Source organism: Hippoglossus stenolepis, chromosome 16 (assembly GCF_022539355.2).
Source record: "Hippoglossus stenolepis isolate QCI-W04-F060 chromosome 16, HSTE1.2, whole genome shotgun sequence".
Taxonomy (NCBI): domain Eukaryota; kingdom Metazoa; phylum Chordata; class Actinopteri; order Pleuronectiformes; family Pleuronectidae; genus Hippoglossus; species Hippoglossus stenolepis.
Genome location: NC_061498.1, coordinates 22585837 through 22605310, shown reverse-complemented (window position 1 = coordinate 22605310; position 19474 = coordinate 22585837). Strand labels below are relative to the sequence as shown.

Genomic DNA, 19474 nt, shown 5'->3' with positions numbered 1-19474 from the left:
TTCCAGAAATCTGTCTGTACGTGGACTGCATATTTTCAGATCTTCATCATGGCAACAACAGTCACAGAATGACTTCCTCTTTAGCAATTTGAGGTTAAGATTGTGTTGCTAGCTTAACAGACCTTGAAAATAACTGACATGCAGTGTTTGCAGTTAAGTAAATCCTTCAAAGTTACACTTATCACACACAAACAGAAATAAAGCAAATTTTAGATTTCATGATAAACATTGACTTTAAATTGGCTGCAAAAAATAATAAAAAATAAGAATACAGCCGATTATGGATGTACAATAGCTTAATTGCAGGTAAAGCAGGTAGGTTAAACACAAAGTTCTCTACATTTACACTGCACCATAGATTGTGTGTGTGTGTGTGTATATATATATATAACGAGGCAAACAATAAAAAAGTGACAGTATATTGTAGACCTGTTTGAGGAGGACCTGCTAATGACAAGGAATAATTCTGAAGCAGACTTTGCAGCATTAACAAAGGCCAAGCAAACTGCCCATTCGAAACAGGGATGTTTACAACGAGCATTGAACTAGTAAATCCAGAAAGCCCTGTACGTCTGTACATTAGTGGCCCGCACATTAGTTGGCTTCACACTTAGCATGTGTATTGTTAAGGGCCCAAGGAAGTGCTAAGTAGAACTAATTTAATTTAACAGGCGAACAGTGCACTGTAACAGTGATGGCTAGGACTCATCTACAATGAACAACAGCACATTCATGATAATGGTAATGACAACTGGTTCTACCGTTTGGGATTCTGTGTACTAAGTCAAGCCTGACTGAACTTTGAACATGTGAACAGCTCTTTGTACGACAGCGCTGGTGCTATTTCAGGATCCAGCAGACTGAGTTCTACAGCTGATCTTGATTTTCTGTGGCTCAATTACTGCAGGTCACTTTTACTATTATATTTCTTTTGAAAACACCACTACTATCCTGTGTAACTATAGCCAGTTGCAGTTCTTGGCTGAAAAGAGAGCTGCAGTCTCTTTATAGCCACCTGTCAAGACAACAGGTGTAAGGGGCTTGAGGGGGTGGGGTGAAATGTGCAAATATTTGTGACGTCGTACCTGCTGCAAAGCTCGTCTGTGCTGCAGAAACAGGACTGGCACATTCACTGTCTCTATCCGTCACCAGTGGGGAAGCAAAGCCCACCAAGCCGTTATACACACTACAGGGATGCACACAAAGAGGATTAATATAAAATATTTAAGGGGAAATAAAAGTCAGATTTAAGAGTCCACGTATAAGTGACTGGCGGTACCTCTGGCTCTGGGAGTGCAGTTCCTTCAGGGTAGCAGGGATCTCCTCCAGCAGTTCAAGCTGCTCCTGGTTGCGAGGCTGCCCACTGGCCTGGACCACTGTGAATAAAACCAGCTGGATGTTGTCCTGCCACGCTTTGTACTCTAAAAGGAAGTGACGCACACTGCCCTCATATGTCACCTCTTCACCTTCTGCCAACGCTGCCTCTTCGTCCTGTACAGAAGTATCACAGGGGAGACTGCTAAAGGTAACAGCTAAAACAGACACATGGCTCAGCAAGAAACTTATGAGAATCAAAAAAAGGGCACATATGCGATTCACTAAGTATTCAGAACTCTTAATTTTTTGCAGTGAATAAAATGTTTTATTTTAAAATGGATTAATTTTATGTTTGCATTGCAAATACAGACTCAACAACAAACAAAACCAATATCTGGATGTATTTTGGAAAAAAAAAAAAGAGTGCATATGTAAATTAGGCAGGAGTATACCTTAGCCATGGCTCTCAGCAGGTGTTTGACATCAGCTAGTTGGCGGTTGTGGTTGGACAGAATGGTTTTAATGGAGTCAATCAGGAGCTGCAGTGCATCTCCACAGGACTCTAGCTGCTGGTCTCGCTCCTCTTGAGTTCTCTGCTGAACGCTCAGCTCCTCCTCCAGCTGCCTCTGGGCACAGCTCAGCCAATCAGGACTGCCTATGGGCAGGTCCAGCAGTGGATTCTAGTAATTGAGAAATAGTTAAAAGGTGCCCTTTGGAATTTGGGACCTGTAGGAGTCAAATGCAGCAATATGCCAGACGAGGCAGGAGAGAGGACTGAAAACTGGTTAACATATCCTTGTTTTCCAAACAAGCCAAACAGATAATATATGAGTTACTGAATAAAATCACACTGACATTTTCAGAGCCTGTTATTATACTGTGAAGACATAACACCGGAAATGCACGTTAGACCATAGATTTTTAGATACTTATGACACAAACACAGGATCTCTGACTGGAAGCCTGATGTAAAATGCCAATACTTTCAATTTGCTAATAAGAATCCCAGCATGATAGACTAAAAGATGATTTTAAGAGTTTTTGTTTTTTCTTCTATAACATTGTAGGAAGCAGAGCCTTAACTGCTAAAATAAATGAATGTGACAAATGACTTCTATACATCTAATGAGTCATCTAAATAAAACAAATGTATTATTAATCCACAAATGTATTACCTAACTTGTAATGCACTTGCTGACAAGAAATGCTTCTAAACTGTGAGGACGGAGGTCAACCCACCAGTCTGTGTAGCAGTTGGAGCTCTAGAGGAGACACTGCATTGCTAAACTGGGCCGCATAGGAGCAGGTTTGTTGGCAGCGCTTCAGCAGCTCAAACAGCGCTGCATCCATGTTTAGGGCCTCGGGAGATCGAATCCTAAGGCCTTCAAAGTTCAGGATGGTAGAGCACAGGAAGGTGACCTGGAAACAGACAGCAAGAAAACGTGGCTTTTTCTTTACATTGGTCATCAATCAAGTGCCATGGCTGAGTTCAGCTACTTCAGTCAAAGGGCCCTTGGTCATGACCATGTAAGCTGTGGTACCTGGCTGGTGCGCTGGTTCTCTCTGGCCACGATGCCACGTTTCTCCCTGATGGTCATCTCAAAGTCCTGCAGGACAGGGGCTAGTGCTGGGTTGGCTCCACCAGCCCATTTCAGACGCTGCTCAATGCTAGCCTCCAGAGATGCCAGCTTCTCCTGAGGACACCAGCAGCAAAGAGAAAACAGGATTTGGATGGGAGCAAGTATTAAATCAGGATTCAAAATGTCATATTGATTGGTGCATGTGAACTTGGTCTATTCATCATATGCAATTATATTTGCTGCATTTGCTGGAAGATTACAATGCTTAAAACTGGGAACAATCACTAGAATTTCTGTGCAAATAATTCACAAAAAATAGAATCCCTAACAGCATGATAGCTGAGTTATGATTAATAGTCATAAATGTAAGTATGCATAAGTTGAAATTTGGCACACGTATGTTTTGCCACAAGATAGGGGCTTGGTTTCTTACGATACCAAACTCCGTATTAGGTCTTATGGGACAGAGATATGCAATTCCATTTTAAATGGTAAAGATTGGTCAGAAATTCATAGCCACCATCAAAAAACACAAAGGGAGAGCTTTATCAGAAATTTGGCCATAACGCAAGTTGTCCAGTAACAATCTGGATTCTGCCTCTAAATTTGTGATCAAGTGTTTCTATTATGTGATGTTTGTATAAGATTTATATTTGAAGAGCATGACTATCAGCACTGAGAGTTAAATATTAGAAGGACAGTCTGGGTCTTGAATAGAACAAGTTACTCCAGTCAGAGCGCTATAAATGACTGAAGAACTCTTATGCATTTATATTTCTTGTTTCCCTATTTTGTACAAAAGCATTCACCAAATGAATGTATGTATGTATGTATGTATGTGTATCTAAATAAAAAAAACTGAACAGTTAACTAAACTGATAATTAATAAGTAATTAAAAGCATCAACATTTTTTTTAATGCATGTTTAAAAATGATCTGAGAGGTACTTTGGGGAATTCATGACACAATTCTATCTAAAACCAAGGCTGTGTCCCCGAAACACACAAAAGGTTTTAGATTATTTTCAAACAATGCTTAGGTTTTAGGAGATATTTAGAGGCATCTTGATGGGTTAAACACAACGGGTTAAACACAGGTTAGTGTAACACTGACCTGAATGGTGAGGGTTGCTCCCTCGTCCTGACTGAGCTTGTACAGCTTCTTCTTCATATTGCTGAGGATGATAGAACGGGGAGGAATGCTGACACTAATTGGCTGATTATTGGGGCTCAGAACATCTTCATGCTGCCACTGGAAATAGAAACAAGAACAAACTCCATGATATCAGGGACATGCTGGACAATCAATACTAACACAAGTTGCAAATGTAGCTCAAAATTGTATCATGTGTTGTTTGAGAACACAATGAGATGAGCCAATGAGATGGAAAATAACAACTTACAAATATATTAAAATCCATGGCCTTCAAGTAGTACTTGTATGCACTGAGGTGGAAGGTTTCTGGGTGCTAGCTATCTATGGTACAAGTTTGTAGGTGTATGCTGTGGAACATTAATGTTGGCGATCCATAATAACAGATGGAAAAATGTATTGCAAAAAAATCCAGTCAGTACTCTACATAATACAAGTAATACTTTCAGGGTTGGTGAAGTGATTTGATTTTTAATAGAATGTGAATGAGGATCATCAGCCGCATCACAAACTTATATGTGTACCTGGAACATGGCAATGTGCAGCTGGCTCCTCTGCAGGCTGGCCTTGGCGGCCTCCAGGTTGGCATCTAATCTCCTCAGCAGGTCCACTTTTTTCCAAGCTGTGTCGTAGGAGGAGGCCAGTACTGTGGATCTGTTCAGCAGCAGCTGGGAGACTCGGCCTGAGGATAGGTTCTGCTCCACTGCCTTCTTACACAGCTCATCTAGAGACACCTTAAGAGCCAGGACAGACACCGGATCAAGTGAACATACTACAGACTCTTATCTAGTAAGCTCTTTATACACTTGAAAGTTAAGAGTAAAAGTGTCTGTATCTGGCAAAAATGTATACTGTTAGGTTTATAATTCTTTCAGTAATCATTACACCCAGGGACTGGATTCTACAGTGCAAATATTTTTTGAAGAAACTTGTGTAAATGTAAAAAACAAAATGGGGCACACTGGGGCAAATGATTGACTTCCAAAGGATTTGCCTTAAACCCAGTCCTGAATGGGTAAGAGCACAGAGCATTTTATCAGCAGCTTTTTCATTAAACCAGTTAGTGAGATTACTGATTACGGAAAATATGGGTTAAGTTTAATTTATGGTGGCACGTGCTACCTCTCCATTGCTTTCTGTATTTAGCAGGGTGAGACTAAGCTCCAACACACACACACACACAAACAAAGTTAAGTAGATAGGACACACACGCGTCATACCATGCTCTCCGTGCCAAAGTCTTTTGCCTCCACCTGAGTGACAACGTCTAGGCCGAGGGCTGACACAGTGCTACACAGGGCCAGACCGAGGGCTTGACTGGGCAGACCCATGAGCATCTGCCGAACAAACTCCGCTGTGAAGGCCTTGATGGGGCGGGTCATCTGTTCCTCACTCACCACTGCCAAACCTGACCCTGTTGAACCGGGCCGCTGGTAAAGTTGATTACCCAAACCAACTGGTCCATTTGTGGGCACAAGGTCCTCAGCTGAGGGACACGTACCTAGACACACGAGATTTGTCACACACTTGTCAGACAGCAGGCTAAAAAAAGCGGCCCAGCTTCATATTCTCTGCCTGGCAAACACCCCTATAAGCTTCTGTGATTTAGTCTAGAAGAACAGAAATATAGTGATACATATTCTGTTGCCTGATCATCAATATTAACATATTGTTTGCGGGATGTCTTGCACAGCTCTTGTGAGCTTGCTTGATGTGTTCATCCTGAAGGCTTTTATGTGGCGATGAAGATCGCTTACCAGACAGAGTCTGAGCAAAGGAGGAACACAGCCTGAAGAAATCCCTGATGGTTTGTAGTCTCTTGAGGAAGAACATCTCTTCCATCAGCTGCCGCTGATTCAGGCTATCAAAGAAGTGGAGCTGTGTGGCACGAGCCTCCCTCAGAACATCCACCTTCTTCCAAGCTGACGGAACCTCAAGAGAACTCAGCTGAGAAAAATGAGGAGCAAAGAAAATTGGGGTGAGAGCTCCTTTACATCTTTGTTGTTTTTTTATTATGAATATTATGGCCTCCCTCATTCACTTTACATCGGTGGTTTTCCTTTTTTTATTTTTATTAGCATGTAGTTATAAATAGTTATAAATGATTCCACACATGTTGCATTTCTTTGAAAATACTATCCAGTGACCTGGGATCCAATGAAAAGGGAGTGCATTGGTATTTTGCATGTGTCTGACCATACACTGATCATACAGTGATGATATCTCAGCAACGACTCAAAAACCAAAGACCAAACTATCTGGAGTTCTTGCTGAAATTATAAGCAAACTTTGGTAAAAAATTGGATTCAAATTTTTTTTGTGCAATTCATCTTAAACTGCTATATTCACTCATACTGCTGTTATTATTTATATTGAGGATAGCATACTGTTAATATAAATATGGAGCTGGAAAAGAATTAAAAACAATATGACAACCATTTCTCTGTTTTAAAGGAGATATGGCTTTTGGTTTCATGAGTTCCTCTTGTGACCAAATCAGCATGAAACTTTCATGAAGATCTGTGATGATGTGGCCAAAAAGTGTTTTGGCAGTGTTTACCACCGCTGCAAAATGAAAAAAGTGGAAGCCCTGGAAGATTTTAAATGAACCATTAACATAACCATTTTGAGCTGCGTGTTGTAGTATGTCGTATTTATAGAAAATCAACTGAGAAATCATCCAAGTCATGTTCAAGAAAAATGAAAGTGCATCAGAGCAGCAATAGGGGCAAAATGTGAGAACTTGTGTGTATTCAGTGTACAACACCTAATTGATGTCTTGTGGATCACTGTTCTGGCATTACTGGAGGCAGGGCTGAAGGTACACTCAGGGAAGATCTCGCTGTATGTAATTTACGGGCTACTACATTTAATACATCTGAGGAAAAACGTGGGTGTTACCTTCTCTGCGAGTTGTCCAAAGGCAGTCTCTAGCTGGGTGAACATGCCATCAAAGGCCACCAGCAACATTTGACCCGCTGACATCTTTGGTGTGTCCTGGCCTGCTCCATCCATACTACGAGGCTGGATCAGCTCAGAGTACTGAGCACGCAACACTCTGAGCACAAAACATGTTGTGAATTTCAAAGGTTAATTTCACCTTCAATTTAGCATATTATGCACAAGTGTGGCTATTGTGGTTTTTTAGGTCCTGGTAACTCTGCGCTCACATTATTATCTCCATAAAGGAGACTCAAGGAAAACATTGTTTGAATGCAATGCTGGATTATGTTTAGAATATAATGACACAATGACAATGCACATTGAGAACTGGTGTTTTATTCACAGTCTGCTGCTCACCACAGCAGATTTTGAGAGGAAAATAATTATTGCTGCAGAGAGCAGAACCTGTAGACCTGTAGATTCTAACATTAAGAAATGTTGGGGCGTTATCAACATTGTCATCCTGTATAGTTACTTCCTCTCCCTAAAACTGACTCTTAAAAAAGAGAAATTGGCTGGAAAATTGTTCACATTTTCATTCAGTTAAAAAAGCCTGCAGTTACTGCTGGGTATCGCTGAAGACTTCACGTGCCCCTTGGGCGAGAGCATAGAGGGGCAAGCTTGTGCGGTGTGTGGGCATTTTGAATGACGGGGCTTAAGGACAATTGGATGACACAAGAGGAGCTGTATGCGGGCATTTTGTGTTTTTTTACGTTAGAAGAAGTGGTCACCAATACTTTGATTGTATTAGATTTGGCTGCAACGCTGTTTACCCCTGAAACTCCAAAAGTGTTTTGGGGACTCAAACAATTCACCCACCCCTCCATCCGCATAGTGGTAAGTAGATGAGTGAATTTTCATTTTTTCGGTGAACTATCCCTTTAATCCCTACAAATCAGCCTAATGGTCACACCAGGCAGTTGCTTATTTTTGGTCAGGGTGAGTCCTAGTTTACCCAAAATCTTTTGTCAGCACAAACCACAGAGTCAGATTAATGTAAAATACATTAGGTTGAAATAAACTGCAGTGATCCTATCATTGTTTACTTGAAATTAGTAAAACCAATGCTTAGTCTGATAAAATCCTTGACAAGAAGAATTAAATCTACAATCAATGCAGCTACTTACCTGGAGATGTGAAAGCAGTGGTTGTGCCCATCGTGGCCGATGCTTGGGGCGGCCTGAAGACTGTCTACCAAACCCTGCAGGCCAAGACCATCAGAGCTCTGCTCAACCAGTTGCTCCAGTTCTGCCAACATGGACTCCAGAGTGGGCTCCCCTTTGATCATACAGTGCAGAGCCTCTGGAAAGATAATCTGATGGAAGTTGGTGTTCAGTTCCTGCAGTGAACAGAGACACATCAGTGACAGGAATTCCTTTTTTCCTTACAATGGAACTTCCTATTATATTTGCACACCTATAAGAACAATTCATTAAATTACTAAAAGTTTCTCATTTTTATCCAGAGGGTAGGCTGCTTTTGATTGTATCCAGTTGATTCCAATGAGTTGTTGTTTGCTCCTACCTGTAAGCAGGTGTACACAGAGTTGGCCAGGTACACGGCCTGCGTGGTAGCTGAAGGTGCAGGCAGTTCCAGGTCATGGGGCAGGAGTGGGCAGCGCTGTAGCAGTGTTATTAGGGCACTGACATTTCCAATCATACTGCAGAGCTCCTCCAAAAACCATGCCCCATCCCGAGAGGTCAGGTCTATCAGCTGCTCTCCAGCACTGGCTGCTGCTCCTTCCATCACCAGGTTCCGCCTAGAAAAAGGATAAAATATGATAACATCTCTCTGTTCAACTGAAACTTTTATTATTGCTCTTTATTTTCTCAGTCTCATTTAACAGAAAAAACATTTCTAAAAACACATGAGCTGGGTTAGGTTTACTTATGGAATTTCAAGTTGTATAAATACAGTAATTACTAAAACTTAAATCAAAATAGCATCATACCACTACCCTATTTTCCATTAGCCTGAGTAGTGAAACAGCATAGTAAAAAAAATGTGTATAACCTGCAGAGTGTGCAGAGGGCAGAGGTGATGATTCCAGCCAAGCTGAGGGAGCCTGGCTCTCCATTCTCCCGAAGGAAGACTGTGATACAGTGTTCAATTTCCTGTAGCTGCTCCTCACAGTCTGCTGCAGTTGTGCCATCAGCCTTCAGTTGCTCTGCTTGGTGTATCACACATTCATTGGTGTCAGCCACTTGGTGCTGCAAAGTCAACTCCACATTGGACAGAAACTGGCAGGAGGCTGCAGGAGGCTGCGGGGCAAACAACACCTCATATCTGTAGAGGGAGGGGGGGGGGAACCATAGCATAACAAGCATGAGACAATGTTTGATACAATTGACCACAACATCATTATCAATCGTCTTAATTGTACATTAAAGGGAGGAAGTTCTATGTCAGAATTGGAGATCATGTCGTTAGAAACATAGCTGTTTTGGGGTTGCACAGGGGAGCTGCCTTGGAATGTTTTTTATTCTCACTTTACATGCTGCCACTGGGTGACATCAGAGTGCACAATTTTTGTTTTTTTAGTTACGTAGATGATACACAACTGCTGAGCCAAATGATGATAACACTCTGCACTCACTTACCAAATGTCTTCCAGCAATAAATACATGGATGAGCAATAATTTCCTAAAACTGAATGAGGGCAAAACAGAAAGATTAAATTTAACTTTGTCAGCCCAAAATCAAATATATGTTGGAAAATAATCTGGGTATATTAACACCTTGGATAAAATATAAATATATACAGAGCTGACAAGTCTAGGGGTTATCTTAGACTCTTTTAAGACGTTTTAAGGCCCACATTAACAAGGTTACCAATACCTAATTTTTCCACCTTAGAAACATAGCAAAAGTTTGGCCATTAATAAATCAGACAGATGCTGAAGAGCTGGTTCATGCATTACTTTCTAGCCGACTAGATTACTGTAATGCACTTTTTACAGGCCTTCCAAAGAAAATAGTGACTCCAGCTGTTAGTACCAAGAGGGGAGAACACATTAGTCCAGTTCTAGCTGCTTTGCACTGGGGGCCTGTAACACACAGGATTGACTTTAAGGTACTCTAACTTAAATACAAGGCTCTGAATGGGCTAGGACTGAGTTATAGAGCTAACTCTCTAATTAACTATGTCCCCTCTAGAACACCAAGATCATCTGCAGCAAATCTATTAGAGATTTCAGGGAGTTACTCACGGCACACTACTATTGTAGGCTTATTCTGCAGTGCAAAAGCTAGATATGGGCACACATTTGTAGCTCTATTTGTTTCTGACAGTAAAACACAATGACAGTGAATGAAAAGCCTGCTGCAGTTCCTTACTGTCTATATATGTGTTGGCAGTGCTCCACTGTCATGTCTCTTAGTAGCTCCTCTAACCAGGTCTTCCACTGATGGACCCGATGGCGCAAAAGAGTAGCCCGTGGGTACAACAAAGCCACTGTAGCATAGCTGTGCAGCTGCTCCAGACAGCCACGAAGGGCCACACGGCGTTGCTGCAGGAAGGAGCTCAACTCTGCCTCAAGGCTCTCACACTGGCTGATCAGGTGGGCCTGGCCTGCATTCTGTAGGAAGGCTGTAGCTGGCACATAGCTAGGAGGACCTAGAAGAATTGGACAACAAAGAGACAAGGTGTAAAACAGCTGAAGTAACCTAAAATATAACAACCCTCATTTCTTGACATAATAGCAGGCAATGTTTCTACATCATCAATTACATAAATATGTTGATATGCGCAACATGCATTGACGTGTCGTGAGGAAGGTTGCTGCGCCTAGTCAGAGCATGGATTCACCCGAAGAGCAAATTTCATCTGAGGCACAGGTCACCAATAGGTGGACCGCGGTCCGGACCCAGATGCCGTTCCTCTACGGACCCAAACCTATTATTCGATTTTGACAGAGTGTTTCTATTTTAACCGGCGCAACCTTTCTCGCATTTATGGTAGTAAATCCTGGCAGCACACGGTAGAGTTTACTTCTCTCACTGAACAAGAGAAAGTGGGGAACAAAGAGAAAAAGAGTGTTAAAGCTGTTGGTTGTTAATATTTGTTGAGATTGTTTCTATGTGTAATGCAGAAAAAAAAAGAAGAAGAGGGAAAAGTCAAACTACATCTTTTTATAATGTTTTTCTAAAATTAAGCACCGTATTTTAAGTTGCCTTTTTCAAAAGCTCTTTATTTAGTTATTAAATGCAAGCCTAATTTTATTTGAAACAAGAAAAGAACATTCATTCATTAGTTATTGAGAGATGAATTATTCCTGTTAAAAAAGTTCAGTGTAACTCAGTTCAAAGTTTCAGTGTTACTCAAATTGCACTAATTTTACCCTAAGAGGATTTTTTGATAAACTGCTAAACATGAATTTCACAGTGTTTTTATATTCCTCCAGAAAGTTACTTGAATTTTACTTTGGTTTTCATTTATTTTGTTGTTGGACAGCTTAATGTAGATTGATATTCCGTTTAGGTGAATAGAACAAACTCTAATTTTTCTAATTTTATTTTGGAGAGATTTTGTATGGGACTGTAAAAGGCAGATTAGCAGTTCAGGCTATTTTTTGCCATATTTGTTTGTATTTAAGAGAAGGTCATTAAATAAATTTAAATGATATTTTTCGGAGTCTGCTTCCCTCTCACTCCCCCTCTGACCTGCGCTCAATTTACACTTTAACAATAAACACTGATCAGCAGCTATTAGGACACCTACAGGACTGATGTTTACTTTGAGTTTGTTCTGATTCTCGCTAGAGGTTATGGGACACACGTTTAAACCTGCTACACAACACGAGACATAACGTGACGCGCACAGTCAGGACATCAGGGTTAAAGTGACCAGAACGCTCCTGATTCATGATCCGACATCATCAATTACTTACTATTTTAGAATATAGGACTAGATTATACCATGTGATTATCAGTTTGTGTGTGAAGAGTAACTGACACGAGCAAACACACACTGCAAAGTTCCTCCCGCAGATTATGACGCAATACTGTGTGTTAACTTTGTTTCAGAAGAATCAAAACCCCATTTATCCAGGAACATAAATATGAATTCAGCAGGTTTTTATAAAGATCAGTCCTAAGTGTTAATGATTCGAAAACACCAGAGGAGCAGAGTCACTTGTTGACCTGGGAAGTAATGCGTCTCAGTGCAGCAGCGCTGCCACCGTGATACAGTAAAGGCTATAATCTGAATTTGTCCTTTTAAGCCGTAGGTGCAGCACACAAGTCTAAGCTGAATGAATATCAAATCAGTGTGGAGAGCACTGACCACTGATTTACAGTTAGATTTTTTAAATTGAAAACCTTATTTTGTAAATTACAGCACAATTGTAATAACAGTCTATAATACTTTTTAAAGCACTTTTTAAATAAAAACAGAGTTTATATTTGTCCGACTGATTGTATTAACTGATGAAAAAGCAGTTATGTGCAGTAATATAGGAAATTGTGAACGTGATACATTGAAATGCACCGACTAGTGAAGGTGCACACCTCTATTGAGCACACAGTCACGTCAGACAGGCAGCACCTCCCATCCCAGTTGCGGTTGTTTTTCTTCGCTGTGTTGAGGTGAGTGGTGTTGTTCAAAAGACTAAGCTACCAGTGCCTCCAGTTTACAGATAATTAGACATAAGAAAAAACTAATATAGTTTATATTTAAATCGAAATCTATCGTCATCACAATATCAATGTATGCGATAGACGTATCGTAAAAGACGGCAAAAACTGAGATAAATGTTGAGCCCTGCTGCCCTGGATAATATATTAAAGACATTCAGATCTGTCAATGAATCATTCTCGGAAGAAGAGATAAGAGAATAGAGAGAAAACAGAGATTTAATGGAGCGATGGAGCTCCGTCAAATCTCGCTCTGCCTCCTCTGACTAAACTCTACTGTGGACACTTCTAGTGATCCCGTTTGTCCCGAGTTAAATTCATCACTATGAGCGGTTGATAAATGTTGATTTGTTTGTCACCACAATATCAACACTGATCATCACATAATGATCGATACTTTTATTAATGAGTTAAATCTTTCTTCAGAGCAGCGCATTCATCAGCCACTCACTCTTTTCCTCTTTCCATATCTTTCTCACACCCACATACTCACTCAGACACAAACATGCACATTGTGGCATAGTTTTCTTGCCTCCTCTTGTTATAAACATAGTAAATACTAAAGGAGACCATTGTCTGTGTGAACTGTTGAGTATTTAACGATTGTGTGAGGGTATTAAAATAAATTGGTAAGCAAGTCAGAGATGTGATACTATATTTAACTTTTGCTTTAAAACATTTTTTAAATAAATAATTATGAGAAGAGCCCTTTTTTCTCACTCTCCCCTGCTCCACAAAATGTCTGTGCACGTCCCTGCATATGACCTTCGACCACTGAAATCTAATCACTTAATCTTTGAGTCTAAGTGACAACTGATCAAAAGTTGAAAAATTCCCTCAAGGTGGTCTTGAGATATCACATTCAAGACTAGGGCTGCACCTATCGATTAATGTAACACACATTTTTTCGATTAATCTAATGATTATTTTTTATTACTCGATTAATTTTATAATGAATCTATCAATAGATCAAATTAAAAAACTTGTCATTTATATTTATTTAATAATCTTGAATGCAAACAAATTTGACAAAGACAAAGTATGCACTGCAAGGCATTATTTCACAACAAGAAATAGACCAGTCTGAACTGCTAATCTTCCTTTTATGGTCCCATATCTCTCCAAAATAAAATAACTGTAAGAGCTTGTTCCATTCAAGTAAAAGGAATATATCTACTTAATTATATTATATAATGGTGGAAAACCATAAAGACAACTCTGAAAGTAAGAGACAGCAGTGGATACGAGACTTACAAGAGGACATTTTAGTGGAAGAATGCGGTATAATATGTCCAAAGGTACATACACAAACCATTAACACACGACTGAGATTAATACAATATAATTGGATAATAAGAACGTACATCACCCCTGTGAAGTTAAACAAATTTGATCCTAATATACCTGACCGATGCTATAAGTGCAATATTCATCAAGGTACTTTATATCACTGTTTGTGGGAATGTGAGGAGATTCAAAGATTTTGGAGTTCGGTGATACAATATATCTCTCAAATGACCTCTTCTCCAGTACCTCTAAGTCCTAAGCTCTGTATATTAAGCATCTATCCAGACAATTGTTCTCTTTCTAATAGAGAAAGAAAAATGGTTGACCTATGTCTACTACAGGCCAGGCGCTCAATCGCTCTGTGTTGGAAGAATGTTCGTTGCCCCTCTCTAGGCCACTGGTTGGAAAACTTATCAAGTTCGGCTCTTGAGAAACTAACATATATAGTTAGGAAGAAAGCTTCTCAGTTTCACAATATCTGGGAGATGTTTTTGGAATTTGTTAAAAATGGTGACATTGAAGAGGCATTGGAAATGTGAAGTGACTAATCTGTTGTGTGCTGTACTCTGCTCCATGTTTGTGACTGTATTTTATTTTACTTACATTATTTTCATTCATTTATTTATTTAAACTAAATTAGTATTTTCATTGTAAATCTTTGTCCTTCTTGAATTTATGTTTTAATTTATATCTTAGCCATTTATTTATTTTATATTTGTATTATTTATTGTTATTTTATATACTGCCATATGGTCAGTTTTGGGGAAGGTTCATTTATGTATGTAAATTGATTTAAATGTATAAAACCAATATAAGTATGTAAAAAAAAAAATCAACACTGTAAATACAATCTTGAAGTAGCCTAGTAGTTGTATCGATGTCGGTATGAAGTCAAAAGCTGACATAAAGTACAAAATAAAGTACAATTCAATAGTATTTCAACAATGTTTATTATAAATTTTCACTCTGAACTAAAGTGTACTCTTATTATAAAATAAATATTCTTTTCTCATTTCAAGTAAAATAATGTTTGCATTTAAAAACAAAATAAAGAGCTTTTGAAAAAGTCATCTTAAAATGAAGTGCTTAATTTGAGAAAAAAATAATAATAAGATGTAGTTTGAGTTTCCTCTTTTTTCTTAATAAATAGCTACATTTCACATATAAATAATCTCACCAAATATTAACAACTAAACACTGAACTTTCTCTGGTTCAGTGACAGAAGTAAACTACCGTGTGCTGCCAGGATTTACTACTGTTAAAACGGAAAGAGACGGGTAGATTAAAATAAGACTACCGCAAGTTTCGCTTCAGCTTACTCCTCAGGTGAGTCCATGCTTTGACTGTGCGCAGCCACCTTACTTATGAAGCTTACGTAATCGATGCCGTCTATTAGGTCGACGCGTCGCCCCAGCGCTAACCTCGACTTTTGCCCATCAAATTCTAATCAAGTCATCCTTGTGTGCAGGTGAATTATGCCAGATGTAATAAAATTACAAACAGGCAGTCCTGATATATCCCGTTCACAGGAATGTGAGGTCACCATGACCTTTGACCACTAAAATCTGTGCATCTGAGTCCAAGAGAATGTTTGTACCAAATTTGGTGTTCATGAGATACCACGTTCACGAGAATGGGACAGACAGATGAACAACCCGAAAACATAATACCTCCAGCCACTGGCTGTTGCCAGCGCAGTGGCAGAAAAAATTGTCAGTAACAAAGTTTTACATTAAACCCAAGAAATTTCTAAAATATATATATTTTTAAAAATTGTTTTTTTAAAAAAACAGTTCATTCACTCATTCTGCTTGCATTATTTGCAGTGGGCCTCACCGAGATCTATGGGGCTGCTGATGTCCTGCAGCAGGCTGGCTAGTTGGGTGGCCTCTAGGTTGTTGAATGCTGCTTGGTACTGTGAGATCCACTGGTCCAGGTCGGCCAGCTTGCTCTGAATGGCCTCCTGCACAGTCCTCTGCCGTGACTGCAGCTGATTGTGTTCAGAATATCTATGACAAGGAGATTTGGGTTAACAGGTTTTCAGAATGTTGGATACAGGCTCAACTTGCATATACAGTAAAGAGAGGAAATCTGAACCTCAAAAACAGGAACGGTCAGTAAAATAATAATTATTACGATATAACTTTCTTAAATTTCCATATAATAGCTCAATACACATTTGGATCTAAAATCCTTGAACCGAATACACATTGAGAGGTCAAACAATTGTTTTGAACGGTCTACTTCAGACTTTTTTTTAATGTTTTGCTGTTTAGCAAATGTTTAAACTAACTATGGTTTCTTTCATTTTCATCCTTAAAGAAATAATACTTTGACATTTATCATAATAATTTCCAACATTGACTGATATGAACATTGACCCTATCGCACAGCCTTACTCAAAAACTGCAATAACAGCTCAAAAACTATTTAAAAATGTTTCCTACAATATAAATGGTATTCTTAAACTAGTATTATGAGTAGTATAAGTAACAAATTATATTTAATACTACCATTAAATGTGAGCAATGTGTTCCATTACATATGTCACATTTGAAAGTTTTAACAAAATAAGAATGGCACTCAGTAGAGTCTCGCATTATTATGGGACTGGCAAAATACTAAAGACAGTTTAAGCAGGAAAAATAAAAGATCCTATGAAAACAAAAATTTTACAATACAAAGAAGTAAAAGATGAATTATATTAAAATACATATCTGAGAATCTGGAGAATAAAGCTGCTGCCATTGCAATGTCTTGACAATTTTGAAGGTTTACCGAGCAGCGACACTAACTGATCACTATAAATGTGTTAATGTAGACAGCTAATTATTTGCCTAAAATTAAATCTCATTGCCCCATGATCAACATGTGACTTTGGTGTAAACAAGTGTTGTGCTTTCTCAGACCTTTTCTCCAGGGTGAGGATGAGATGGTCCGGATGGTTCTCTGCTCCCTCAAGGAAGGCAATCTCCTCCTGCAGTTTAGTTTGTAGTTTTTCACCCTGGCAGAGCAACTCCTGCAGGACCAAATACTCCTCCACAGCTTCTTCCACTTGTGGCAGCACTGCCAGCATCTCGTCCCGATTCTTAAACCAGTTGACCTGTACACAGTCCACACAGTGAACTAATCACACACATAATCTTTGCTTTGCTTGTGAATCACTTGTAAATGGCATCCATTAAGTGTCATTCAGGCACACTTTCATACTGCGCTTCTATATGCAGTGCTTTTTTCTATCCCACACCATTCATACTCTGCCAGTACAGCTGTCTAAGGGGAATCTGGGGTCCAGTATCTTGCACCAGAACACTTTAGAATGCAGACTAGCAGAGCTGGGGATGTATTCACCAACTGATTTGTGTAAATTAGTTTAATACAACGCTGGTTCCCTGTTGCTAAAGTAGCTGGATGTTTCATTTCCTTTGGTTTGCCAATGATCGTGTCCCAACTTTGACCGAACAGCATTCCTATTTTCTTCTCTACACTAATACTGTTAAAACAAAACATTAACCACTCTCTGTGATTCTAGCCAGACTGAGATCATTAATCTGATCATTCATTCTATTAGAGAAAACCCAAAATGCATTGCTAAGAAACTTGTTGACTAATTTAACTAAACTAAATGTGAGAGAAATAAACACGATGGTATAAAACCTTATGAATTAAAAGTTGCACAACAGTTGCCAATATTCAACTTTTACCTCCTGATTGAAATGCAAAAAAAAAAACATGGTTGAGTCTCTTCTATTCTTTGACCTCACCTTAATCTCAGCCACCCTGGAGGAAAAGAGAGAGCGTGTGATGTCTCGCTCCATCTCCCTCTTGCTTTGCTTGCTGTCAGCCTGTTGGCCTCCTCCTCCATAAACTGCACCAGCAAAGCCTACTTCACCCCCAGCAGTCCAGTCCACAAGAGGATCATAGACGAAGGCCTCCAGCAGGGTCAGTAGGGTCTCTCTGCCACGACGCATCATTTGAACCACCTGAAACGACACATCTCACTTCAGCACTTATTCAGCTGTTGCAACTATCACAGACACAGCTGACATTTTTATTCAAGATCAAAACCAAGTCCTGCACTAGGGTTGGGCAGGACTTTTCCAATTGATCACTGTCAGCCCAATTGCCATACCGTGTGTGCATGGCACATGACAGTATAAGCAAATGCAATAATGGAAGAGCTTGTTGCAAAGATGAACACGAAATCACCTATTTGGGATTATTCTGGCTTTAAATGGGACATAGCCGGCAAGCAGAGGAACCCATGTGAAGGAATTAGTCATCTTTGCAAATGTGTTGTGACAGCAAAAGATTCTGACATGACAAATCTGCATGAGCATTTAGGAATACATTATCCTGCGGAGCATGATGTGTAATGTTTTGTTCCATTTAGGTACAAAGGAATCGTACATAACTATAGGACAAGTCTAAGGGCCTGTTCAGACTTGGTATTATAATCCATCCTGAGAGAGCAAATTAAAAGCTTTAAGTTTATCGGGTTACACCTGGTATATAAATGGGTCGTAGAATTCTCAAGGAGCACCACCATTATATTAGCAAAATACAATGACAAATTGCCACAAAAAAGTCAGGCAGATAAAAACCTAGACAAAGGACTCAGCCAATCGCTGATAGATGATATAGTCGTCCAACAGACCATCCCTATCCTGCACATTAATTGCCTTGAAGTTATTACTTGTCCTCTATTGCAAATCCAGTATATCCAGTAGAGCGAGGTGGTGGCATATATTTGTTGTATGATATGAGAGTAACCTGTTCACAGGACAGCCTGAAGATCCCCTCCACCCCAGTGACTCCCAAGGCAGTCTCAATGTTGTGGGTCATCCGAAATGGGACCTTCTCTGGCACCCGCAGGCTCTTTCCTAGAGACACAAAAACACAAACTTGACACCGTACTAATCTATAAACCAGTTAAGGTAGTTTCTATTGTCCACGAGAGGCAATTTGGTTTGCAAACAGTATTCACACAAAACCCACACACATAACAATACATGAAATTATAGCTGGGCGATATGGAAGAGAATCTTATCACAATATTCACACGATATCAGTCGATATCGATATATATCGCGATATCGTTTTATCGCCCAGCCCTACATGAAATACATAAATACCCAGTACAGCTACAGTGCAGCTAAAACAGATATATTAAGAATGCAGTGTGCTCCATTTTATTAACACTCACTCAAGGCAAATACTGCATATATTCTACTCAGCAAGTTAGACATGAATGACACAGTAGCTCTTATATAGACATGTCTATAATTTGTGGTTTTAATGTCATTCTTAGTAACTGACCTTTTTCAAAGCATACATTGTAGTCAATGTGGACCACCTCTCCAGTGGTCATGTCAATCAACACATTGTCAAGGTGACGGTCACCAAGGCCAATGATGTATCCTACCATTGACATGACAGCAGTAGATCTGGCGTAGGACTGCAGGATAAAGAAAAGGATTATCAATCAAACAGAAAACTGACGATGTACGCCCTCAACATCAATTAAACACGTCTCTGAACCACCCATCCCACTGATAAA

The 19474-nt window shown here is 39.6% G+C and overlaps 1 protein-coding gene across 6 annotated transcripts in view; it reads right to left on the bottom strand.

The window, feature by feature from the left end:
- The window catches only part of smg1 (SMG1 nonsense mediated mRNA decay associated PI3K related kinase), a 79254-nt gene that overhangs the window by 4015 nt on the left and 55765 nt on the right, over positions 1–19474 (bottom strand). For 5 of the 6 annotated variants that reach the window (XM_047343825.1, XM_047343828.1, XM_035180830.2 and 2 more), the window contains 19 exons: positions 19234–19372; positions 18688–18797; positions 17679–17897; positions 16824–17017; positions 15751–15923; positions 10329–10608; positions 9006–9278; positions 8517–8751; positions 8120–8331; positions 6951–7107; positions 5807–5996; positions 5270–5550; positions 4574–4783; positions 4011–4148; positions 2859–3011; positions 2557–2736; positions 1770–1997; positions 1280–1491; positions 1086–1186 (listed from right to left, as the gene is read on the bottom strand). In XM_047343825.1, coding sequence (XP_047199781.1) covers positions 1086–1186; positions 1280–1491; positions 1770–1997; positions 2557–2736; positions 2859–3011; positions 4011–4148; positions 4574–4783; positions 5270–5550; positions 5807–5996; positions 6951–7107; positions 8120–8331; positions 8517–8751; positions 9006–9278; positions 10329–10608; positions 15751–15923; positions 16824–17017; positions 17679–17897; positions 18688–18797; positions 19234–19372 — 3685 coding nt within the window. The remainder of the gene's footprint in view (positions 1–1085; positions 1187–1279; positions 1492–1769; positions 1998–2556; positions 2737–2858; positions 3012–4010; positions 4149–4573; positions 4784–5269; positions 5551–5806; positions 5997–6950; positions 7108–8119; positions 8332–8516; positions 8752–9005; positions 9279–10328; positions 10609–15750; positions 15924–16823; positions 17018–17678; positions 17898–18687; positions 18798–19233; positions 19373–19474) is intronic. The other variant, XM_047343826.1, reaches the window with a different exon arrangement.